Source organism: Trachypithecus francoisi, unplaced genomic scaffold (genome assembly GCF_009764315.1).
Source record: "Trachypithecus francoisi isolate TF-2019V2 unplaced genomic scaffold, Tfra_2.0 Lachesis_group10, whole genome shotgun sequence".
Classification (NCBI taxonomy): Eukaryota; Metazoa; Chordata; class Mammalia; order Primates; family Cercopithecidae; genus Trachypithecus; species Trachypithecus francoisi.
Window position 1 is genome coordinate 128,703,218 of NW_022681455.1, and position 25,208 is coordinate 128,728,425.

A 25,208-nucleotide genomic window follows, 5' to 3' on the forward strand; every position below is an offset into this window, starting at 1 on the left:
CAGTCAGGGCCACTGAGACCTGGCCCGTTCCGAGGTGCGGGCCCCTCCCTCCCTCCCCAGGGCTGCAGGAATCAGTCAGGGGAGCGGCAGGCCCCAGCCATTCCTCTGCGTGCAGGTTTCTTGCCAATTAAGCTTTCTAGTCTTAGGCTGGGAAGAGGATGTCTGTGTGTTGCATCATCGTCCCCAGGAGCTCCTGTCTTGTCTCTAAGATGTATGAGGGCTGGCGCAGCTATGTGGTTACAGAAAGTTGCTCTCTCGGCTGGGCGCGGTGGCTCAAGCCTGTAATCCCAGCACTTTGGGAGGCCGAGATGGGTGGATCACGAGGTCAGGAGATCGAGACTATCCTGGCTAACACGGTGAAACCCCGTCTCTACTAAAAAATACAAAAACCTAGCCAGGCGTGGTGGCGGGCGCCTGTAGTCCCAGCTACTCGGGAGGCTGAGGCAGGAGAATGGCGTGAACCCGGGAGGCGGAGCTTGCAGTGAGCTGAAGTGAGCTGAGATCCGGCCACTGCACTCCAGCCCGGGCAGCAGAGCGAGACTCCATCTCAAAAAAAAAAAGAAAAAAAAAAAAAAAGAAGAAAGTTGCTCTCCCCCAGGGCCCCCAGAGCGAATCAGGGCCCTTCCTTTATGTGTGCGGTGAGCCCAGTCGGCTAGGATGGGACACTGGTGAGCACACCAATGAGCCTGAGACCATCACATCTATTATCTGAGCACGGATGGACCAGCTACCCGTGGAAAGCACCACAGCCTTTGCTGGTGGAAGTGGGTTGGTGGCTTGTTCCACTTTTCTTTTATTTCTTTCTTTTTTTTTTTTTTTGAGACGGGGTTTCGCTTTTGTTGCCCAGGATGGAGTGCAGTGGCATGATCTCGGCTCACCACAACCTCCGCCTCCTGGGTTCAAGTGATTCTTCTGCCTTAGCCTCCCAAGTAGTTGGGATCACAGACATACGCCACTACACCTGGCTAATTTTGTATTTTTAGTAGAAATGGGGTTTCTCTGTGTTGGTCAGGCTGGTCTCAAACTCCTGACCTCAGGTGATCTGCCTGACTCAGCCTCCCAAAGTGCTGGGATTACAGGCATGAGCCGCCGCGCCCGCCCTATTCCTTGTTTTGTCTTCTTTCTCTTCAACAGGACCCCACATCTTATGAGCGTCAAGCCCCACCCAGCATAACTCCATCCTTGCCTTGTCCTTGAGCCTCAGTTTCCCCAGGTGTATGGTGGGCGCATGGTGGCTGTAACGGGCTCCGTCAGTCCCTGCCACACGGGTGTGGGGCTCAGTAGGTGCTGCCCCTGCTGCTGCCAAAGCTGAAAGAGCCTCCACAAGGGCATAGAGCCGTTCCCTGGATCCCCTGGACCTGGTGGGCTGTTTCCAGCTCCACAAGGCAGCCAATTCCCCTGTAGCCCTGACTCTTGTGAAGGCAGGGACGGGGGTTCCCCAGCAGCCTGAGGAGCTTGCAGCTTGTCCAGGCATGGAGGGTGGGGATCCTCTGTGGGCAGTTTTGGCAAAAACTTCTGACTACGGAGAGAGGGTCAAAGGTGAAGCCTCGAGGTCTCCATTCTGGGATTGTCTGCCTAGAGTCACCGTGGCCACACTGGGGCTGTGCCTGCATGCTGGGAGCTGAGTGCACAGTGACAGGTGGGCACTGGTAGGGGCCTATGCAGATGGGATGGCGCTGGGAGTGGGGGGTCCGGGCTTCCGGGCAGCGCCTGATGTGGTTTTGGTTACAGACTCTGCCCATGTTTCCCTCTAAGCTGCTAAAAAGCTCAGAAATGTGCAGCAGGGGCTGGAGCTCAGCCTGAGTTCTGACTGAATGTGGGAGGTGGGCACTGGGACGGTTGGGAGTTCAGGCTGCATGAACCCACTTCCTGGGTTTAAAAACGGGCTCTTCACCTGCCAGCTGTGTGCCCGGGGCAAGGCCTTCTTTGCCTCTCTGAGCTTTTTTTTTGAGAAGTTCCAGACCAGCCTGGAACCAGGAGAGATGAGGGGGACTACGTGACTCTGGTCTTTCCTGCCCTAGTTCAGGACAGTTTGTTCCTTAACTGCAGGAAACCAGGAAAGTAGCCCAGAAGCTGCAGTGAACCTGTCCCTGGGTGAGGACTGCTGAGTTCTTGCGGGTGAGTGGCAGAGCTGGGATTGGAAGCAAAGGCCATCTGTCCTTGAGCCTGAGGCCACCACAGCCCCGTCCTGCCCTGCACTGCCCTCCAATAAGGAGTTAGATTCAACCACACTTCTAGCATTTTCCATCACAAGGCCATCATTCTAAAGTTTCATGGACTCCCAAAAGGTAATAGCTCTCTCTGGGAATCAGCTGACTGAAAGCACCCGTAGCAACAAAAAGCAATTTTAACCTGGTGGATTTTCGTTTCGTGACGGGCAGCAGCAGCCTGTGTATTCCACAGCAGATGTGTGTGTGTGAGTGCTGGCCACAGCTGGGCCTTGAACTCAACTGCACGTTTAACCAAGAACCAGACATGATTCTTATTCCATTACATTGTGAGAATGCTTCTCTAGTGTGGATTTTTTTTATTTTTATTTTTATTTTATTTTATTTATTTTTTTTGAGATGGCGTCTCGCTCTGTCACCCAGGCTGGAGTGCAGTGGCCGGATCTCAGCTCACTGCAAGCTCCGCCTCCCGGGTTTACGCCATTCTCCTGCCTCAGCCTCCCGAGTAGCTGGGACTACAGGCTCCCGCCACGTCGCCCGGCTCGTTTTTTGTATTTTTTAGTAGAGACGGGGGGTTTCACTGGGTTAGCCAGGATGGTCTCGATCTCCTGACCTCGTGATCTGCCCGTCTCGGCCTCCCAAAGTGCTGGGATTACAGGCTTGAGCCACCGCGCCCGGCCTTTTTTTTTTTTTTTTTTTTTTTTTTTTTTTTTTTTGAGACGGAGTCTCGCTCTGTCGTCCAGGCTGGAGTGCAGTGGCCGGATCTCAGCTCACTGCAAGCTCCGCCTCCCGGGTTTACGCCATTCTCCTGCCTCAGCCTCCCGAGTAGCTGGGACTACAGGCGCCCGCCACGTCGCCCGGCTAGTTTTTGTATTTTTAGTAGAGACGGGGTTTCACCGTGTTAGCCAGGATGGTCTCGATCTCCTGACCTCGTGATCCGCCCGTCTCGGCCTCCCAAAGTGCTGGGATTACAGGCTTGAGCCACCGCGCCCGGCCTTTTTTTTTTTTTTTTTGAGACGGATTCTCGAGCTGTCACCCAGGCTAGAGTGTAGTGGCGCCATCTCGGCTCACTGCAACCTCCGTCTCCCAGGTTCAAGCAAATATCCTGCCTCAGCCTCCTGAGTAGCTGGGATTACAGGCATGTGCCACCATGCCCAGCTAATTTGTGTATTTTTAGCAGAGATGGGGTTTTGCTATGTTGGCCAGACTGGTCTTGAACTCCTGACCTCAGGTGATCTGCCCACCTCGGCCTCCCTAAGTGCTGGTATTACAGGTGTGAGCCACCACGCCTGGGCTACTGTGGATGTTTAATATCTCCATTTCACAGGTGAGGAAGCTGAGGCTCAGAGGTGCACAGCTCAGCAGTGGTGGATCAGGGCTCTGGACCCGGGAGTCCAACTGTAGGGCTCTCTGATACACTGTGCTATGGGAGAAGCTCCCAGAAGTCCTAGGCTGGGAGCCTCTAGACAAGAGGGTTGTTCAAGTCTCTTCCCACTCCCTGACCCATGAAGAAAAGACTCTTTCCCCCCAGGCTGGTCCTTTTACCTCCTAAGGTATTTTTTTTTTGAGACAAGTCTCGCTATGTCACTCAGCCTGGAGTGTAGTGGCACAATCTCGGCTCACTGCAACCTCCACCTCCCAGATTCAAGCAATTCTCCTGCCTCAGCCTCCCAAGTAGCTGAGATTACAGGCACCCGCCATCATGTCTGGCTAAGTTTTGTATTTTTAGTAGAGATGGGCTTTCACCAAGTTGGCCAGGCTGCTCTGGAACTCCTGACCTAAGGTGGTCTGCCTGCCTTGGCCTCCCAAAGCGTTGGGATTACAGGCGTGAGCCACGGCACCCAGCCTCTTAAGGTCTTTTAATTTATCAAGGGTCTAACTCGGCCAGGTGCGGTGGTTCATGCCTGTAATCCCAGCAATTTGGAAGGCCAAGGCAGGCGACTCACTTGAGGTCAGGAGTTCAAGACCAGCCTGTCCAACATGGTGAAACCCCGTCTCTACTAAAAATACAAAAATTAGGCACATGGTGGTGGGCACTGGTACTTCCAGCTACTCAGGAGATTGAGGTAGGAGAATTGCTTGAACCCGGAGGGCGGAGGTTGCAGTGAGCCGAGATTGCGCCATTGCACTCTAGCCTAGGCGACAGAGAGAGACTGCGTCTAAAAAAATAAAAATAAGCAGTCTAACTCTTTATTTTCAGCTGAGGAGATGAGCCCGGAGATCAGCATCAGGACCAGAGCTGAGTCCCCAGCGGCACTTCCTCCCCTGTCCCTGGCGTCATTCCTCCCCTGCGGTTTGCCTAAAAAATTCTGACTTACCCCATGGGGAAGAAATGCTCCAGAACCTTCCCCGGGAGGAACACAGCCCTTGGGTAAAGGGTCCTTCACAGCCAACTCTTTTCTTTCCCATCAAGAGGTGGGACCACCTGGAGTGGGAGGTGGCTGCTGGCTGGGAAAACATCCCCTCGCCAGGTTTCCTCCGGCTGTGGAGCGGCGCAGAGGAAGAGGATGGGGCGTCAGAGCTCTCAGAGCCGTGGCCTTGTGGAGTTCCTGAGCAGGCAGATGGGGCGGCAGGGGGTGATCTTGTCCCAGTCCCAGGAGGCCGCCCCAAAGCCAGCATCAAGGCGAAGGCCACGCACAGATCAAAAGGCTCCCTGAACCACGAGGAAGGGCTGGCCCCAGCTCCAACTGGACCAGCCCGCACCATTGTTAACACAGGTTGAGGCCTCATCCGTCCGCACATCTGAGGCTTGCGTTGACTCCCTCCGCCCTGGAATTCTTTTGTTTGCTGCTGAATAAATAAACTACGTTTCTTTGGAATTTCCCCTTCTTCCCTCAAAGCCTTTTCTCAGCAGATCTTGGAGAAACGCAACACTCTTGTCCCAGCCATCTTTTCGAGCTGTGCTGGATGCAGGGAAGCACATGGAGAGATGGGCGGAGAGCTCTGGTTTGGGCAGGTTTCTCTCTGCCCTCGGGCTTGGAGTGGGATAGGGACTGTTTCAAGTTCCTTCCTAAGGAGAGTGCTGGGTGGTACGCGGGTCAACATTCGTGTGTTATCACTTAGGGATTTGTTTCAATATGTTTTACAACAAATTTTATCGTTAGTGAATATCATTACCCAGAACAAGGCTAAAAAATTTTCGAGCTAATCAATTTAAAGAAAAATATGGGGCCGGGTGCGGTGGCTCAAGCCTGTAATCCCAGTACTTTGGGAGGCCGAGGTGGGTGGATCATGAGGTCAGGAGTTCAAGACCAGCCTGGCCAAGATGGTGAAACCCCGTCTCTACTCAAAATACAAAACTTAGCTGGACGTGATGGTAGGCACCTGTAATCCCAGCTACTCGGGAGGCTGAGGCAGAGAACTGCTTGAACCCGGGAGGTGGAGGTTGTAGTGAGCTGAGATCACGCCACTGCACTCCAGCCTGGGTGACAGAGTAAGACTCCATCTCAAAAGAAAAAAGAAAAAAAGAAAGGAAGAAAGAAAGAAAGAAAAATGTTAAATAGATAGGCCGGGCACGGTGGTTCACGCCTATAATCCCAGCACTTTGGGAGGCCAAGGCAGGTGGATCACCTGAGGTCAGCAGTTTGAGATCAGCCTGGCCAACATGGTGAAACCTCATCTCTACTAAAAAATACAAAAAGTAGTCAGGTGTGGTGGCACACGCCTGTAGTCCCAGCTATGTGCGAGGCTGAGACAGGAAAATTGCTTGAAACTGGGAGGCAGAGGTTGCAGTCAGCCGAGCTCACACCACTGCACTCCAGTCTGGGTAACAGAGGGAGACGCCTAAAAAAAGAAAGAAAGAAAGAGAGAGAGAGAGAGAGAGAGAGAGAGAGAGAGAGAGAGAGAGAAGAAAGAAGAAAGAGAAGAAAAGAAAGAAAGAAAGAAAGAAAGAAAGAAAGAAAGAAAGAAAGAAAGAAAAAGAAAGAAAGAAAGAAAAATATTCAGTAGAGAGTAGTCCCATTGGCAGGCAGATATGTCAAACGTTTTCAGGATCCTGCCTGCATGGCTGAATTTTGGGAACTTCTATCGAGCCCAACACCCTTATTTTATGAAGAAGGAAACAGGGTCCCAGAGCAGTGGTGATGCATTCGAAGTCAGAGAGAGCCAGCTGTTGACACACGAGCATCAGCCCCGTGGAATCATGTTTCCAGAACTGGAATCACAGCCCCTCGGCGGGGCTCTTTCCACTGCGTCATTTCTTTTTCCTTGTCAATGAATCACTGCACTAAACAATTTTGCTTGTCACATGATGCTGATTTCTTTCTTTTTTTTTCTTTTTTTTTTTTGAGACGGGGTTTCACTCTTGTTGCCCAGGCTGGAGTGCAATGGCGCGATCTCAGCTCACTGCAACCTCCACCTCCGGATTCAAACGATTCTGCTACCTCAGCCTCCTGAGTAGCTGGGATTGCAGGCATGCGCCACCACACCTGGCTAATTTAGTATTTTTAGTGGAGACAGGGTTTCTCCACGTTGGTCAGGTTGGTCTCAAACTCCCGACCTCAGGTGATCCACCCGCCTCAGCCTCCCAAAGTGTTGGGATTACAGGCGTGAGCCACCGCGCCTGGCCTGCTGATTTCAGATATGCAGCTTACCTTATGTTTTATTTCCGGCAAGATGTCCACCAGGCTCTGCAGCGTCTGATGATGGACCCCGAGCTGCGTGGCAGACACAAGAGGTGTTAGCTGAAAAGGCAGTGGATGCGGGGGAAGCTCAATCCACTGTAAATACACCACAATTTAAAAGCAATCCTTGGCCAGGCATGGTGGCTCACACCTGTGATCCTAGCACTTTGGGAGGTCGAGGTGGGCAGATCATCTAAGGTCAAGAGTTCGAGACCAGCCTGCCCAGTATGGTGAAACCCTGTCTCTATTGAATATACAAGAATTAGCTGGGTGTGGTGGCGCACTCCTATAGTCCCAGCTACTGGGGAGGCTGAGGCAGGAGAATCACTTGAACCCAGGAGGTGGAGGTTGCAATGAGCCAAGACCGTGCCACTACACTCTAGACTGTGTGACACAGCGAGATTCTCTCTCTCTCTCTCAAAAAAAAAAAAAAAAAAGCAATCCTAATGATGGATCACCACTTTTTCCATTAGGAGAACTACACCACAGCAAACAATTACCTTTAAAAACACACCTATCACAGCCAAGCCATTCTCTCCCACGACAGCTTCCTTGTAATTTTGGTATTTCACAGAATTCCAGTGAACTAAATGCAGCTGAAACACAGTGGAAAGAGAACTTAAATCGATCAGCAAGAAGTAAGACGGTCACTTCCCTTTCTGAATGGCTGCCCTATGTGCCCACTTAATCATAATGAAAGGGCAGGGCGTGGTGGCTCATGCCTGTAATCCCAGCACTTTGGGAGGCCGAGGTGGGAGGATTACGAGGTCAGGAGTTCGAGACCAGCCTGGCCAACATGGTGAAACCCCGTCTCCACTAAAAATATAAAGATTAGGCCAGGCACGTGGCTCATGCCTGTAACCCCAGCACTTTGGGAGGCCGAGGTGGGCGGATCACAAGGTCAGGAGATTGAGACCATCCTGGCTAACATGGTGAAACCCCATTTCTACTAAAATACTCTCTGTATATATGTGTGTGTGTGTGTGTGTGTGTATAGAGAGAGAGACAGAGAGAGAGAGAGAGAGAGAGAGCTAGGCATGGTGGCAGATGCCTGTAGTCCCAGTTACTTGGGAGCTGAGGCAGGAGAATGGCATGAACCCGGGAGGCGGAGCTTGCAGTGAGCCGAGATCGCGCCACTGCACACCAGCCTGGGCGACAGAGCGAGACTCCATCTCAAACAAAACAAAACAAAACAAAACAAAAACAAAGATTAGCTGGGCATGGTGGTAGGTGCCTGTAATCCCAGCTACTCAGGGGGCTGAGGTAGGAGAATCACTTGAACCTGAGGGGCGGAGGTTGCAGTGAGCCGAGATGACGCCACTGCACTCCAGCCTGGGCAACAGAGTGAGACTCCGTCTTGGAAAACAAAAAAACAAAACCAGAGGCCTCTAGTTAAGTTTGAATTTCAGATAAGCAGTGAATAACTTTGTAGTGCAAATATGTCCCAAATATTGCATCTTCCTGATGTCAAGGCACTCGACCTTGACCCTCATCCATGTCTGCATTTGACACTCTGCCTTTGGTTTTCCTGTGGTGGAAACATGGATCTGGAATCGTGTTCTAGTCTCTGTGTCGAAATTGGCCAGGTGAGAGGGATTTAAATCGGGGTCAGCACAGGCTGGGGAAGGGGCTTTCTGAGTTGCTGGCAAGCAAGAGGCAGAACTGCAATCTGGGTCCGGTTCCCCGGCTGGGCGTTCCTGTGGTGAGAGTGTGGTCTTGCCTAGAAGGGGCCTGGGCACCTGTCCATGTTTCCTTATAAGCACAGGGGATGTGGGGCAGCCTTTTATAATGGGTGCTCCAAGCCCCAAGTCCACCAGGATGGGGCACAGCAAGCTGTTGGGCTTCTTGTCCACCATTCCCCACACTGCTGGGGCTCTGGGACCAGGGGCCCCGTGGAGGGCATTGGGGCCAGTGAGAACCACACAGCACCTCGATGCCAGCAGGTTCACGTGCTTCCAGATGCATCTGGGCCAGTGAAGGTGGGTGTGGGCTCTTCCTGCCACCTGTGGCTCCCCTGGAATGCCACACCTGAGGCCCCACCGTAGACCCCCCTCCCCCCCCCAGGAAACCACACACTGCAGCATGGGCCAGGCACTCAGCCAGGATGGGGGCCCCAGCCCTTGCTCAGCCCGAGTCAGGGAGGTCCCTGGGGGCCCAAGCTTACTGGTCTCCTTTCTCTAGGAATACATTGCAACAACCTTCCTCCTTTAAAATATCTGTTCATCGGCCTGGTGCGGTGGTTCACACCTGTAATTCCAGCACTTTGGGATGCCAAGGCAGGTGGATCATGAGGTCAGGAGTTCAAGGCCAGCCTGGCCAAGATGGTGAAACCCAATCTCTACTAAAACTACAAAAATTAGCCAGGCACAGTGGCAGGCGCCTGTAATCCCAGCTACTCGGGAAGCTGAGGCAGGAGAATCACGTGAACCTGGGCGGCAGACGTTGTAGTGAGCTGAGATCGCACCACAGTACTCCAGCTTGGGTGACAGAGTGAGACTCAGTCTCAAAAATAAATAAATAAATAAAATATCTGTTCATCAAAAACAAAGTTGCAGATAGACATACTAAAATAAAAGGCATGTTGTTAAATGAAGAGAAACACACAGAAGCCATTGTTGCACTCATTCTTCGAACTATATATAAATATGTGTATAATTATGATAATAGATATCACTCCCTATTTAAAAAACGGCCCAAGGTCACCTCCGGGTGTGTGGTTAAAAGCAATTTTCATTTTCTGGTTTGGGTGGACTGTAGTTCCATATTAACTGCAGTGTTACTTTCTTTTTTTTTTTTTTTTTTTGGAGACGGAGTCTTACTTTGTTGCCCAGGCTGGAGTGCAGTGGCCGGATCTCAGCTCACTGCAAGCTCCACCTCCTGGGTTCACACCATTCTCCTGGCTCAGCCTCCCGAGTAGCTGGGACTACAGGCGCCCGCCACCTCGCCCGGCTAGTTTTTTCTATTTTTTAGTAGAGACGGGGTTTCACCATGTTAGCCGGGATGGTCTCGATCTCCTGACCTCGTGATCCGCCTGTCTCGGCCTCCCAAAGTGCTGGGATTACAGGCATGAGCCACCGCGCCCGGCTGCAGTGTTACTTTCATAACAACAAGTTCAAAAACCAGAAAGAGTCCTCAACTTGAAAAAGCATCAAAAAGTCAGGTGGGCGGGTGAGCAGAGGTGTGATAAAGTAAATATGGCAGAAATGATCGTCACAGGATTGAGACGTCAAACGCGTGGATTCTTCTCGTTCATTTCTTTTCATTTTTTTGTATGTTGCAAAAATTTCATAATATTTGGGGAAATCTACAAGGCATCACCAAAATGGTGGTTTTTATCACCCAAAAAAACTACAAAAACCAATTCCCAACATTGATCCACACTCCTTTTCTCTACTGACTCCCACTTTGGAATGTTGAAAATAAGACTGTTTTAAGAAGATGATCTCGGCCAGTGCCGTGGCTCACGCCTGTAATCCCAGCACCTTGGGAGGCTGAGGCAGGTGGATCACTTGAGGTCAGGAGTTTGAGACCAGCCTGGCCAACATGGCGAAACCCCATCTCTGCTAAAAATACAAAAATTAGCAGGGCCTGGTGGCAACCACCTGTAATCCCAGCTACTCCGGAGGCTGAGGCAGACGAATGGCTTGAGCCTGGGAGACGGAAGCTGTGGTGAGCCAAGATGGCACCAATGCACTCCAGCCTGGGTGACAGAGTGAACCCTGTTTCAAAACAAACAAACAAACAAACAAACAAACAAAAGAAGATGATCTCTACTGCAAAGATGTGCAAAGATGTTCAGCTTCTCAGCAGAGGGCTGTGTGGATCTGCTAGTCCCTACAGCTGCAAGCACACAGCTGAGTGAAGCACGGCAAAGAGCTGAGGCTCTGACCTTGGATCCCAGCTGTCTGACTTCGGCAAGTTCCATAACCATTCAGAACCTCAGTCTCTTCTTCCGTTGAATGAGAGTGCTTACAGTGCCTTCTTCATAAGAGCAGGGTGTGAGTAAATGGGTGGGGTGGCTGACTGTTCTGCTTTGAGTACTGACAGTCCCAGGTCCCAGGAGACCCTTCACATCTGAGCAGCGGGCATGGCTTGTTCACCCCCCACCATACAGCCAGAGACATAGAAAGTGTATAGACACGTGCCATTAGGCCACGTCTACAAACCTCGGCGGGGTACGCGCGGCCATCCACTGTGTGCTCCGAGCCCCCCTCGTTCACTGCTCCCCAGTGGAAGTGAAATTGCTTCAGTCTGTAGTGGTTTTCCAAGGGCCCACCACTAATTCCTGGAAATAAAGGCAGCAAGACATGTGTGTCATTTTGTCTGTTTGTCGAGCTGTGGTGTTACCTGAGTCATTGTCTACGCTAGGGTTGTATAAGCTCACTCACAAGGGGTTGCTATATGGTTGACGTGACAAGCCAAGGTGGGCTCTGTGAAAGGTGGGCTCTGTCTGTCCCATTCACTCTGCCCCACCACCAGCCCAGCGCCTGCCCAGAGGTTCACAGTAAATGCCGAATGAGGGCAGGGCCCCAGTGCTGCCACCGGGTGCTGGTGGGGGCCTCAACTCCTTACAGACAGAAATCGGTAAAGAATGTTTCTGAGATGCCTGCCTGTCCTATAAGATTTCCTGATTTCAATTAAAAAAAAAAAAAAAGATGTCTTCCAAGTATTTTTTAAAAGCAGCTTAAATCCTATCACAAATAATGCTATAAAATAACACACAATGAACAAGGTTTTTGTTTTGTTTTATTTTATTTTGAGACAGAATCTCACTCTATCGCCCAGGCTGGAGTGCAGTGGCATGATCTTGGCTCACTGCAACCTCTACCTCCAGGTTCCAGTGATTCTCCTGCCCCAGCCTCTCAAGTAGCTGGGATTATAGGCATGTGGCACCATGCCCAGTTAATTTTTGTATTTTAAGTAGAGACGGGGTTTCACCATGTTAGCTAGGCTGGTCTCGAACTCCTGGCCTCAGGTGATCCACCCGCCTCTGCCTCCCAAAGTACCGGGATTACAGGTGTGAACCACTGCACCTGCGTGAGAAGGTTTTTAAATAAGCAGACTCTGGCTAGCGTCAGTCCTGATCTCTGGCAGTCCCTGCTTAATCTAGGCCCACCACAGGGCCAGCTTTTATTGGAACACTCCTTCCTTCCTAAATCACCCTGAACACTGACCTTGGAGTCAGCGCTCTCCACCTGCAGGCCTCGGGGTGCCCTTCTCCATGGCACAGTGCCAGGTGTGGCCTCCCAGGAGCTTGGTTCACCTGACATGAGGGACTCAGCCATGAGCATCGCTCACAGAGGCCTCTGGCTCTGCCCTGCAGAGTCATGGCTGCCGTTCCCAGGTCCGAGTAGTGCTGGGAGTCTGCCTTTTAATGAGCTCCCCTGGGGGGTTCTGATGTGGGTGGCTTCTCCTGTGTCTAAGCACTTTGTCACTAACAGATTTCCATCAACAACTGCGTCAAATGTGGTACCTGTTCCACACGTTGTTTTCACTGAAAGGAGCACAGTATGCTCCTGGGATGGCTGGGCAAGGCTGGAAGGCACTGGCAGAGCTAGAGCACTGGTCACAAATTCGGGGTGGCCCGAGTGCCTCCCATAGCTGTGGAGGAGCCTCGTGTCACCTGCCTTGCTCATGTCACCTCCTGCTGCGGCAAAAGCCAGGAAAGCACTGGGCGCGCGATGAATGCCCTGGGGAGTTTGACACTGCTGACTCCTGGTGGTTTCCCGACACCAAAAGTACGTATAGTTGGGCTGGATGCGGTGGCTCACACCTGTAATCCCAGCACTTTGGGAGGTCTAGGCGGGCGGATCACTTGAGGTCATGAGTTCGAGACCAGCCTGGCCAATGTGGTGAAACCCTGTCTCTACTAAAAATACAAAAATCAGCTGGGCGTGGTGGCGTACGCCTGCAATCCCAGCTACTCAGGAGGCTGAGGCAGGAGAATCGCTTGAACCTGGGAGGTGGAGGTTGCAGTGAGTTGAGAACGCGCCACTGCACTCCAGCCTGGACAATAGAGTGAGACTCAGTCTCAAAAAAAAAAAAAAAAGTACTCATAGTTGGAGGCACCAAGGTGTAAGCTGGAAATGGAAAATGGATTCGGCTCTGGTCCAGTCAGGGGCTAGGCAAGTGGTGGACCAAGCCACAGAGCTGCTCACTGCCTCTCTTCACTCAAAATCTCAGTGTTGGTCTGGAGCAACCTCGGAGTCACACCTAGCTTTAGAATTCTACCATTATGAGCAAGTCTTCTAAGCTGCTTAAATATGCACAGATGAATTACATCTCAATTTGTTTAAAGACACAGAAAGAGTCCTTCCCACAATAAGCACACAAAATCACTTTGTTAGGCCAAGCGCAGTGGTTCACACCTGTAATCCTAGCACTTTGGGAGGCCAAGACGGACATATCGCTTGAGGTCAGGTGTTCGAAACCAGCCTGGCCAACATGGTAAAACCTCATCGCTACTAAAAATACAAAAAATTAGCCGGGTGTGGTGGTGGTTGCCTGTAATCCAAGCTACTTGGGAGGCTGAGGCAGGAGAATCGCTTGAACCCGGGAGGTGGAGGTTGCAGTGAGCCGAGATCGCACCAATGCACTCCAGCCTGGGCGATAGAATGAGACTCTATCTCAAAAACAAAACAAAAAAACACTTTGTTGCTAACAATCAGGTCTTGTTCTATGGTGGCCCACAGTGCTGTGAATGAGAGGGAGAGGTGGGGAAGCCGAGGCACGAGGAAAACCTCCCCGTTGGGTCACATTGCAAGAGTTTCATGGTGATTTTCTGGCTTTGAAATTACAAGAGAAATGAGTTTTTTTTTCCTTTGAGAGGGAAGAGTATAAGAGTCAATTGGCCTTTGTGGTTTTCTGTTGTATTTTAATTTCCAGGGAGAGGTTAAGCAGGTTGCCAGCGGTGCCTGAGGTATGCCAGTGGGAACCAGGATTCAAATCCAGGTTTGACACCAAAACCCACGCCTTTTCCACTTTGTCCTTCAAAGTACAAAACACAATCTTTTTTTTTTTTTGAGACCGAGTCTTGCTCTGTTGCCCAGGCTGGAGTGCAGGAGTCCGATCTCGGCTCCCTACAACCTCTGCCTCCTGGGTTCAAGAGATTCTCCTGCCTCAGCCTCCAGAGTAGCTGGGATTAAGGCACCTGCCACCAAGCCTGGCTTTTTTTTCTTTTTCTTTTTTGTATTTGTATTTTTTTTTTTTTTTTTTTTTGAGACGGAGTCTCACTCTGTCGCCCAGGCTGGAGTGCAGTGGCCGGATCTCAGCTCACTGCAAGCTCCGCCTCCCAGGTTCACGCCATTCTCCTGCCTCAGCCTCCCGGGTAGCTGGGACTACAGGCGCCCACCACCTCACCCGGCTAGTTTTTTTTGTATTTTTTTTAGTAGAGACGGGGTTTCACCATGTTAGCCAGGATGGTCTCGATCTCCTGACCTCGTGATCCGCCCGTCTCGGCCTCCCAAAGTGCTGGGATTACAGGCTTGAGCCACCGCGCCCGGCCCCTTTTTTGTGTTTTTAGTAGAGACGGGGTTTCCCCCTGTTGGCCAGGCTCATCTTAAACTCCTGACCTCAGGTGATCAGCCTGCCTCAGCCTCCCAAAGTGCTGGGATTACAGGTGTGAGCCACTGTGCCTGGCCTCCAAAACACAATCTAAGGAATTTACAGAACCACAAAATGCAAGCACGGTGAGCTCTGTGCTCGCTTCTGCCTCAGCCTGTGTCCGAGGTGGAAAGGGGGTTTGTAGCTGACTAGCCCCAGGGGCACCAAAGTACATTGATTGGTGGCTGAGGGTGGAGCCTGCCAGGGGGTCTGCCTCTCGCTCTTGGGATGGGTTCACTCATGATGAGTTTACTGTATGGAAATTCATGCATGTCTGTATCATCTCTTCTAGAATAGAAATGCCTAGAAGGCAGGGATGATGGATGCTTCATGGACAAATTAGACTGGACCCAACCTGGTAGATGCCATTTGTAAGACTCTGAGTTAAGTCCTACCCAGTTGCACTCTTAGGACAGAAGGTGTTTCTAGGCTGGGCATGGTGGTTCATGCCAGTAATCCCAGCACTTTGGGAGGCCAAGGTGGGCAGATCACCCAAGGTCAGGAGTTCAAGACCAGCCTGAGCAACATGGTGAAACCCCATCTCTACTAAAAATACAAAAAATTAGCCAGGCATGTTGGCAGGTGTCTGTAATCCCAGCTACTTGGGAGGTTGAGGCAGGAGAATTGCTTGAACCTGGGAGGCGGAGGTTGCAGTGAGCTGAGATCATGCTACTGCACTCTAACCTGGGCAATAAGAGTGAAACTCCATCTCAAAACAAAAACAAAAACAAACAAAAAAAGAGGCTGTTTCCATCTGGACCATCACTGTATCAACTTGACTTAGTGCAGGAAAGGGTCATTGAAGGCACTCAATGAACCCTCACGGGATGAATGAATACAGGAACGAATGGGATTAGTCAGTTCATTGATTTATTCATTGAATCACTTGGTTGGTAAGCAGCTCTGTGTGTTGCAGTGGAATCTAGCCTTTCCTACAGCAGTTTGGGAACCGCTGGGGATTTCTAGGAAAGTCCACGGAACATAGAAATAGTTAAAGACCTGGATTTGCAACTTAGCTCTGCTTCTAACTTATTCTGTGACCCTGGGCAAGTACCTTAGCCTCTCTGAGCCTAAGCCTCTCTACCTGTAAAATGAGAAGAGCGGGCAGGATAAATAGAGACAAGGCAGGAAGCATTTTGTAAAATGTCTGATGATGGCAGTGGTGGTGATTGTGCATTGCACACCATTCGGGGGGCTCTGCAGCTTCATTTGTGTAAAGTGAGTTACTACACATTTCTCTTGGTCCCAGCTCAAGCACCCTAGGGTTCTACGTAGGCACATAAATAGGGTCCCAAAGAGAGCAATGCCAACTGCGTAAGTCCACTGACAGCTGGATGCCTGCCGGACCTCCACCCACAAAACCTAGTAGAAAAGTCACCCTCCAGACTGTGGTTAACTAACGAGGGCCAGGAACGGGAGCTGCTGGGTCCAGAAGGGACTTGTGAGCCCTGAGCCTCTGCAGGGTAAGGTGCTATGCTAACTCTGAGGCTAGAAGACTTTCCCAAGGCCACCTTCCCAGCAGGGCTGGAGCTCCTCACCCTTCCTGACCCCGAGCTGTTCCAGAATTCTTTTTTTTTTTTTTGAGACGGAGTCTTATTCTGTTGCCCACGCTGGAGTGCAGTGGTGTGATCTCGGTTCACTGCAACCTCTGCCTCCTGGGTCAAGTGATTCTCCTGCCTCAGCCTCCCAAGTAGCTGGGATTACAGGTGCCCACCACCACACCCGACTATTTTTTTTTTTTTTTTGTATTTTTAGTAGAGACGGGGTTTCACCATGTTGCCCAGGATGGTCTTGATCTCTTGACCTCATTATCCACCCACCTTGGCTTCACAAAGTGCTGGGATTACAGGCATGAGCCACTGTGCCCAACCTGTCCCAGAATTCTTTACTGCAGCAGCCTCTGATGGGCTGGATCCCCCGCCTCTCTACCCATTGGAGTAAGAGAAGTCAGCCCTTTCCAATCTGCCCCTGAGGGGAACCACGAAGCCCTCGGAACACGCGGCGCCTCCTCAGGCTGGCTCGGGGCATCTGCACGCCTGTACCTGAACAAGGGACTTGCTTGAAACGGCGACCACCCTGGGCTGGGGATCAAGCACGCTCAGGGGAAAACCCAAAAAGGCTACTGTGTCTCACTGGCTCTGTGATACGCAAATAAGGAGGGAAGCCAAACGTTCGTTCTTCTAAGAGGGTAACTGCAAAGGCAGGCTGGGCCGCTGCGTTTCCGGGAACAGCAGGTGCAGGGGCCGATGGAAAACTCGGGCTGGGCTGGAGCGGCCCCTGGTGGCAGGTCGGTGGAGAGACACCCGGCGCCTGGCCACGTGGCCCTCGCGGGGCGCGCGCATTTCAGGAAGACACAGAGGCGGAAGGAAAAGCTTGGCCTTTTCATTGAAAATACAGTGCGTATGGATTCCACAGGAGCCTCTTCAGCATCAGTCTAGTGTGGGATTCATACACTTTGAGCCTCTTTCAAGGTGAAACAGAGAATCTCACTGCAAATTTTAAATCCCACTGTAAATTCCAAAATTAGACCTGCCCCGCGAAGACCGCCCACCAGCAAAATGCCAAGCGTCTTTCTTGAAAAACTGGAAAGCCGTGTTTCGTTGCTTTTCCTGTAGACAACACAGCATGAGGTCAGGAGTGGGGTCTGGAGTCAGACGCACGTTCAGGGGCTGGGGCCACCGCTCCCAAACTGTGTGCTCTAGGTCCAGCTTTTGCACCCCTCCTAGCCTCAGTTTCCCCATCTGTAAAGTGGGGATTATCCTTTAACCCCCACCATAGGACTGTTATTACCATTAAGTCACATGGGAAATATGAAGTCCTTAGCACAGTGCTTGAGTAAAGGAAGCACTCTAAAACAAATAAACAATCAAACAAAAACAACCAACTGGAAGTCACTGAAGCCTTCACGGGGTGAAACAGCGGATTAAGGGTCAAAGTCTCTCGCTGGCCAGGTTCTGGCGTGTCCCGGGCACCACGCATCCTGTCCATGAGCTCATGTTGTTGTCGTGATGGGGAAGGCTTGGTGCATGCCAGGAGTACGGCAGAGGAGCTGGTGTTCACTGGGCACCTGTTCCTGCTGGGCATTGTGAGGTAACTTTATGTTCCCACCAGGATGAACTCCTCACAACGGCCCTACAGAGCAGGTCCTGTGAGCCCAACTTTGAGATGAGGAAATTGAGACGCAGAGAGGTTCGGTCACCTGCCCCAGTTTAGCCGGCAACCTCCCCCAGGTCTGATGGTCCAAGACCTCAGCTTTTGGAGCAGGGCTCAGGCCAAACTCTGCTACTTGCCTTGCCAGTAAACTTAGGGACCCAATTTAAGGCTGCAGACCTGGATAAAATAATCTCAAAGTGACCTTTATTTTTTAGGTGGAGTCTCACTCTGTCATCCAGGCTGGAGTGCAGTGGTGTGCTCTCAGCTCACTGCAACCTCTGCCTCCCAGGTTCCAGTGATTCTCCTGCCTCAGCCTCCTGAGTTGCTGGGACTACAGACGCGTGTTACCAAACCCAACTAATTTTTGGTTTTGTTTTTGTTTTTTTTGAGATAAGCCTCGCTCTGTCACCTAGGCTGGAGTGCAATGGCCAGATCTTGGCTCACTGCAACCTCTGCCTCCTGAGTTCAAGTGATTCTCTCACCTCTGCCTCCCGAGTAGCTGGGATTATGGGCACCCACCAGCATGCCCAGCTAATTTTTGTATTTTTAGTAGAGATGGGATTTCACCGTGTTGGCCAAGAGTCAAGAGGTCTTGAACTCTTGACCTCAAGTGATCTGCCGCCTCAGCCTCCCAAAGTACTGGGATTACAAGCATGAGCCACTGTGCCCAGCCTACAGTGACTTTTTATAATGACAGTACAATGTCAGGGTATTCTCCTTAATTAAAAAAAAAAAAAGGCAAGCCCCATTCACAAAAAGGGGTCTTTAAGCTGCCGGCCCCCATCCCCCAGACTCTGCTATCAGCAGGGCTGGTCCACCGGGCAGCAATGGCCACTGTTGCCTCAGCATCCTGTGCAAGCAGGTGCGTCACAACCCGCTTATGGAGATATAATTGAATGATTGCCTCCGCGCATGCCAGACCCTGCAAACATAATAACAGATGACGTTTGGGGCCGGCTCCAGGCTGTGACGTGCTGGCCCCAGAGAATATTGTCTCTGCTATTACAACAGATGCTGTTAATAGCCATCTATTTGTAGTTCCGGGCTTTTACCAAGATAAGCAGGCTTTTGGCTGGCATGGGTTGTTCGTAGGCTTAAAATTAGTACAAGAGAAGTTTGAGATGTTCTAATTACTTGTAACTTCAAATAACACGATGCTGCAAGGGACCAGCCTGCTTCCGGTGCCATTCTGGGAGGTGATGCAGGTTCCCAAGCTGTAAAGGGTGACGGCTGAGGGCTTCTGTGTGCCACCTCCCCAGGTAGGCAGGGGCCGCAGCCACTGCAAGCCCCTGCCCACAGAACTCCGTGACGACAGAACCTAGACTGCTCCCTGGAAGTTAGCCTCTGAGACCATCACATATTGGCACTCGTTTGAAAGCTAGGCAAACGTGGGCTCCAATCATGGCTTCACACGGTGGGGCTTTGCAAGTTGTTTTATAGGTCTGTGGCCCAGACTAGATGTTTGTAAAAGGATAATGATGCCTACTTTAGGTCCCCATGGCAAGGACTGAGTACTGTGATGCTTACAAAGTACCTCCCTAATAGTCCCTGGCATGCGGTGAGAGCTCAAATAATGATAGCCACTTACTTTTATTATGACTGGTGTTATTGTTATTATTAAAATTACTATCATCACCCAGGCGCGGTGGCGTACGAATCCCAGCACTTTGGGAGGCTGAGGTGAGCAGTCACTTGAGGTCAGACGTTTGAGACCAGCCTGGGCAACATGGTGAAACCCCGTCTCTACTAAAAATACAAAAATTAGCTGGGCGAGGTGGCATGCGACTGTAATCCCAGCTACTTGGGAGGTGGAGGTGAGAGAATCGCTTGAACCCAGGAGGTGGAGGTTGCAGTGAGCCGAGATCGCGTCACTGCACTCCAGCCTGGGTGACAGAGTGAGACTCCATCTCAATAAATAAATAAACAGTAAAATAAAATAAAATCGCTATCATCATTGCCATCGCCATCATCTCACCATGGCAGAGATCTGCAGTCCCCGGAAACAGATACCATGAGTTTCAAGGTAAGACCTGCACGTAAAGATGTCGAAAGATAAATATGTCTTGAGAAGACATGTCTTCTCATGTCCATGAGAAGGGGCTTTGCCAGCCATGCTAGCACAAAAGAAGAAAAGTCCCTCATTCATCCGACAACATCCACTGAGTTTCTCCCGTGTGCCAGGCACCACGCTCAGTATGGGGGACAGAGGGAGGGGGCTGTGGGCTCAGACTTGCCCTTGCAGAGCTTGGAATCCAGGAGGGGCACACGGTGGTGGAGATAAAAAGCTGTGTGTCTGGGAGGTGAAGGCGCGGGCTTTGGGGCCGTAAACTTGCTGGGGACACCTCTATGGAAGCGGCATTTCAGCCCTGAAGATGAGTTTTTCTGATTGTCAGGTGAAGATAATGGCGGTTGCAGGCAGAAAGGGATGACCAGTGGAAAGGACCCTGGTGACAGCAGCCACCACGACAGAATAGGTGGAAGCACCAGCCAGCAGAGATGTTGTCAGGGACAGCGGGAGATGGGATTGGAGGGGCAACGGGGTCAGCGCTGGTGGTGGTGAAAGGAAGGCCTTTGCCAACAAACACCAACAGGGTTTTTGTTTAGTTTTGTTTTTTTGAGACAGAGTCTCACTCTGCACCCACGCTGGATGCAGTGGTACAATCTTGGCTCATTGCCTCCTAGTTTCAAGCAATTCTCCTGCCTCAGCCTCCCGCGTAGCTGGGATTACAGGCATGCACCACTACAATTGGCTAATTTTTGTGTGTTTAGTAGAGACAGGGTTTCGCCATGTTGACCGGGCTGGTCTCAAACTCCTGACCTCAAGTGATCCGCCTGCCTTGGCCTTCCAAAGTGCTGGAATTATAGGTGTGAGCCACCACACCTGGCCCATCAACAGGTTTTGAATGTTCCAGTCTGGTTTTTTTTTTTTTTTTGAGACAGGATCTCATTCTGTCACCCAGGCTGGAGTGCAGTGGTGCGATCATGGCTCACTGCAGTCTCAACCTCCTGGGCGCAAGCCATCCTCCCCTCTCTGCCTCATGAGTAGCTGGGACCACTATGCCCAGCTAATTTTTTTTACAAGACCACTGTTAAAAGCCCGGAAGAATCCTGCAGCTTGCCGTGGTGGGCTGTTCTGCATGTGCTAGAGTCTGTTCAGCATTTCAGACAGAAAAACCTCAGCATTCCTCTTCTGTGGGTCTCCACCGTAGCTCCTTTGAAATCTCTGTTCTTTCTCTGCACCATGGCCCTCCCTTCCTCTCCAATACAAAGAGTCCACACTCAGCTCCCCTCCCTCCTCCTCCACCCCACACTGCCCTAGCACCTCACCCTCCCGGTCACTGACTCGTCCCTGGTTTTGTACACACCTGGGAAGCGTAGCTGGCCTGTCCTGCACACCAGCCTTGCAGGCTTGGTGAGTAGATCATCCTTGTTTGCTCTTGCCAGATGCAGCCGTGTGTAGTAGCCCACGAGGGGTCATCTGGGAGGGCACCAGGAAGTGTGAGTGACATCCACTACGAGAGGCGTGGGGAGCTACGGCAGCACGTTCATCTCACTGTGCTTGATGTCGTTTTTCTCCCCAGTGACCTTTTCCTGGACTTCCTAGCTGGATCTCCGTGAGTGCCAGGGCTGCTTCTGGGAAGGTTTTTGGACCCAGCACATCACCTGGCACAGTCAGGGTTTGCTCAATATTTGCCGAGAGAAAACGGCAGCCACGTCACCGATTTACAATAGGAGCTTGTCGTATGGAGCAGAAATGTTCCTTTGTTGCCTGTGGCTTTGCAGGAGCTCCGAGCAGTGGCGAGAGGAAGTCATGGGTGACCACGGTGGGCGTTACCACCTCATGGGGTTGCCGGCTGGTCTTGAGCTCATCACTGTCTATCTCCTCCGTCCACAGTGATTTCTATTAAGTGCAGCGTTTCGTCAGGCAACCGCCCACGGCACTGAGGGGTGGGGCGATGGCAAATTGACCCAGACGCTCAGTGGGTGCTAACCACGCGGCAGGTGCAGATGCGGACCCCCAGCCCCACGAGCTTGGAGCGCCATTTAGCCCCACGGCACCCCCGTCTGTCTCCAAGGCTGAGGAACTGGGGTGGGAGGAGGAGGCACAGAGCCGTCTGAACACAGCTAGGGCCACTCACTGGCCCCTGCAGGGGAGCAACGCAGCAGGGAAGCCAGGAGGGAGGGAAGGTGCAGTTACAGTGGGTGGGCACGGGGGCTCAGCTGCTGGCACAGAGCAACACGAGGGAACCAGGGAAGAGCAGGGGGGAGGACGCGGGGGTGGGTGTGGGGCTGGAGGACCGGGCGGTCCACAAGGTGGTCAGGACCTCAGCGTGGCTGGCGGCTGGGCATGGGAGGGGCTGGGATGGAGTCGCGGGCCACCGTCCCCAGAGCGTTTCCCCAGGCAGGGTTCTCATTCCCCTTGTCAGGGGAGGGGACGGGCACAGAGAAGCACAGCAACGAGCCGGGAACAGACCTGAGATGAAACCTCAGCCTCCCTTGTCCTCAGAACGAGAATTAATCCACAGAGGAGCCAAGGAAAACGCAGGGCACCGAGGTGACGGTGCGGGGTGTGAGCGACGTGGCCAGCGTGGCCGCCCCACCACCAGCTCCATCCTGAGCGCTTTACAGACGTGGCCCCCTTCATCCGCACAACTGCCCCGGGAGCCACTGAACGAGGCTCGATGAAACCTCAACTCGCACTGCAGCGCACGTCCGACCACAGTCACCTTTGATCACTTTTGTCATCCGGGGTCCCGCAGTCAGGGCTTTGTGTCTGCAGCGGTCCCTGGGAAACAATCTAAAATTCGAAGCTCCACCAGACTCACTCAGAGTCACAAAATTTCTATCACTGACTGCTTTCCTCCGAGGCCCAAACTGGATTTATAAACTTCCAAAGAAAACTTCATATTGAAAAAGTGATGTACCCACAGTACTGTAGAATGACATTTACCGAGGAAAAACGGGGCTGGGTGTGGTAGAGTGAGCCTGTAGTCCCAGCTACTTGGGAGGCTAAGGTGAGAGGATGGTTTGAGCTCAGGAGAAGCTTGCAGTGAGCCCAGATGCATGTCAGCCTGGGCAACAGGGCCAGATCCTGTGTCAAAAATAATTTTTTTTTTTTGGTAGCTCACACCTGTAGACACAGCTACTCAAGAGGCTGAGCTGGGAGGATCAATTGAGCTCAGGAAGTCGAGGCTGCAGTGGGCTGTGATTGCACCACTGACTGCAGCCTGGGCGACAGAGCAAGATCCTATCTCCAAAAAAAAAAAAAAAAAGGTAAAACTATTGTTTATGCCGTCACCACCCAGTAAACATAGTTACTGATATTTTTACTCCCAGTGTTACTTTCTGGTCCCTTCTCATAACCACATGTATTTGGTAAGCTTTTCTTTCTTTTTTTTTTTTTTTCAAAATAAGCCAGTAACATTTAATAAGTAACAACAGTGTATTAGTCTGTTTTCATGTTGCTGATAAAGCCATACCCAAGACTAGGATATTTACAAAGAAAAAGAGGTTGAATGGACTCACAGTCCCACATGGCTGGGGAGGCCTCATAATCATGGCAGAAGGCGAAAGTCATGTCTTGCATGGCGGCAGGTGAGAGAGAGTGAGAACTAAGAGAAAGGGGTTACTCGGGAGGCTGAGGCAGGAGAATGGCGTGAACCCAGGAGGCGGAGCTTGCAGCAAGCTGAGATTGCACCACTGCACTCCAGCCTGGGTGACAGAGCGAGACTCCGTCTCAAAAAAAAAAAAAAAAAAAATCAGATTGGCAGGGTGCAGTGGCTCACACCTGTAATCCCGGCATTTTGGGAGGCTGAGGTGGGTGGATAGCTTGAGGTCGGGAGTTCAAGACTAACCTGGCACACATGGTGAAACCCCGTCTCTACTAAAAATACAAAAATTAGCCAGGCATGGTAGCACACACCTATAATCCCAGCTACTCAGGAGGCTGAGGCGGGAGAATCGCTCGTACCTGGGAGGCAGAGGTTGCAGTGAGCCGGGATCACACCACTGCACTCCAGCCTGGGCGACAGAGAGACTCTGTCACAAAAAACAAACAAATGAACAACAAACAAACAAACAAACAAAAAACCCATCAGATCTTGTGAGACTTAATCACTACGACGAGAACAGTATGGGGGAACTGCTACAATTCAAGATGAGATTTGCTGGGGACACAGACAAACCATATAAAACAGCTACTTGCTAAATTACATCCCTAGGCCACGCATGGTGGCTCACACCTGTAATCCCAACATTTTGGGAGGCCAAGGTGGGCGGATCACCAGAGCTTAGGAGTTTGAGACCAGCCTGGCCAACACGGCAAAACCCTGTCTCTACTAAAAATACAAAAATTAGCTGGGCATGGTGGCAGATGTCTGTAATCCCAGCTACTTGGGAGGCTGAGGCAGGAGAGTCATTCGAATCCAGGAGGTGGAGACTGCAGTGAGCTGAGGTCACGCCACTGTGCTTCAGCTTGGGCCACAGAGCAAGGCCTCATCTCAAAAAAAAAAAAAAATAAATAAATTACATCCCTGGCCTGTGAATATTACCACAAAGACTGACCCACTGGCATAAGCCCTCTCGGCATCCTCAGTCCACTCCCTCCACACTCTCCTACACTCAGCCACTCTGCCTGTTCCCTGAACCTGCCAGGCTTGTTTCTGCCCAGGCCCTTGGACTTGCAGCTTCAGTTAGAGAATAGTCCTCAGAGAAGACACAGGACTCCCAATTAAGTTTGAATTGCAAAGAAAGCAATACATTTTAGTGTAGATCCCAAATATTTAGCATAAGTATGGTTTGTGTAATATTTAGGATGCTCGTATTTTAAAACGGTGATGCGGGAATGCTTCTCCCCACTGTCACGAAGCTGACACTTTCTTACCAGCTGGGACTTGGGTCCAGCGGGGTCTTTTCTGACCATGTTGTGCAACGCTCACAACCTCCCTCAGTGGAGTCATCTCTGGCCCATCACCTGGTTTCATTTTCATCATAGCACTTATTGCTATCCAAAACCATCTTCTTTCTTATGTACATATTTGTTTATTTTTCTGTAAACTTGCATAGAGAAGTACCTATTTACTAATTAATGTTTACTAATTTTCTTATCCCACAAGAACACAAGCTCCTTGGGAGCAGGGGTTTCCCTGTCTTGATTGATCCTTTGTCCCTATAAAAGACCACACAGCACACAGGGGTCACCGTGCACCTGGGAAGCATCCGGGAAGCTGGACGATTAGAAATGGGCTTTTGGATCCAAATGATAACAATAGTGGCTCCACTGCCTGACATTTCGTCCAACATGATCCCACCCCTGGCCACAGTTGATTGGACAGGGATGGGCACTCAAACCATGCTGGACCAATCGGAGCCCCTTCCTCAGTCCCGCTCCTAATTAGTGCAGGGCTGGGCCAATCAGAGTCACTGCCCTGGGAATTTGGAATTGGAATTGAGCAAGAACAGGAACAGTGGCTCCCCAGTGGCCAAATCTCTAACAGGTAAACTTTGGAAGCTGTTTGGTACATTTTCATTTTTCAGTCTCAAGGACCAAAAAAGCACAGAAAACATCTGCAGAGAGACTGGACACTGACTTCTACCTAACTTCCCCCAAAATATTCACACCCAGTCCTGAGGGAAGGAACAGGAGCTACATATAGAATGGAGA

General features: G+C 51.3%; 1 protein-coding gene across 7 annotated transcripts in view; it reads right to left on the reverse strand.

The window, feature by feature from the left end:
- The window catches only part of CA5A (carbonic anhydrase 5A), a 77,229-nt gene that overhangs the window by 22,559 nt on the left and 29,462 nt on the right, over positions 1-25,208 (reverse strand). For all 7 annotated transcript variants that reach the window (XM_033219304.1, XM_033219309.1, XM_033219306.1 and 4 more), the window contains exons 3-5: positions 10,957-11,075; positions 7,291-7,386; positions 6,761-6,823 (exon numbers count right to left, since the gene is read on the reverse strand). In XM_033219304.1, the coding sequence (XP_033075195.1) occupies positions 6,761-6,823; positions 7,291-7,386; positions 10,957-11,075 (278 nt within the window). The remainder of the gene's footprint in view (positions 1-6,760; positions 6,824-7,290; positions 7,387-10,956; positions 11,076-25,208) is intronic.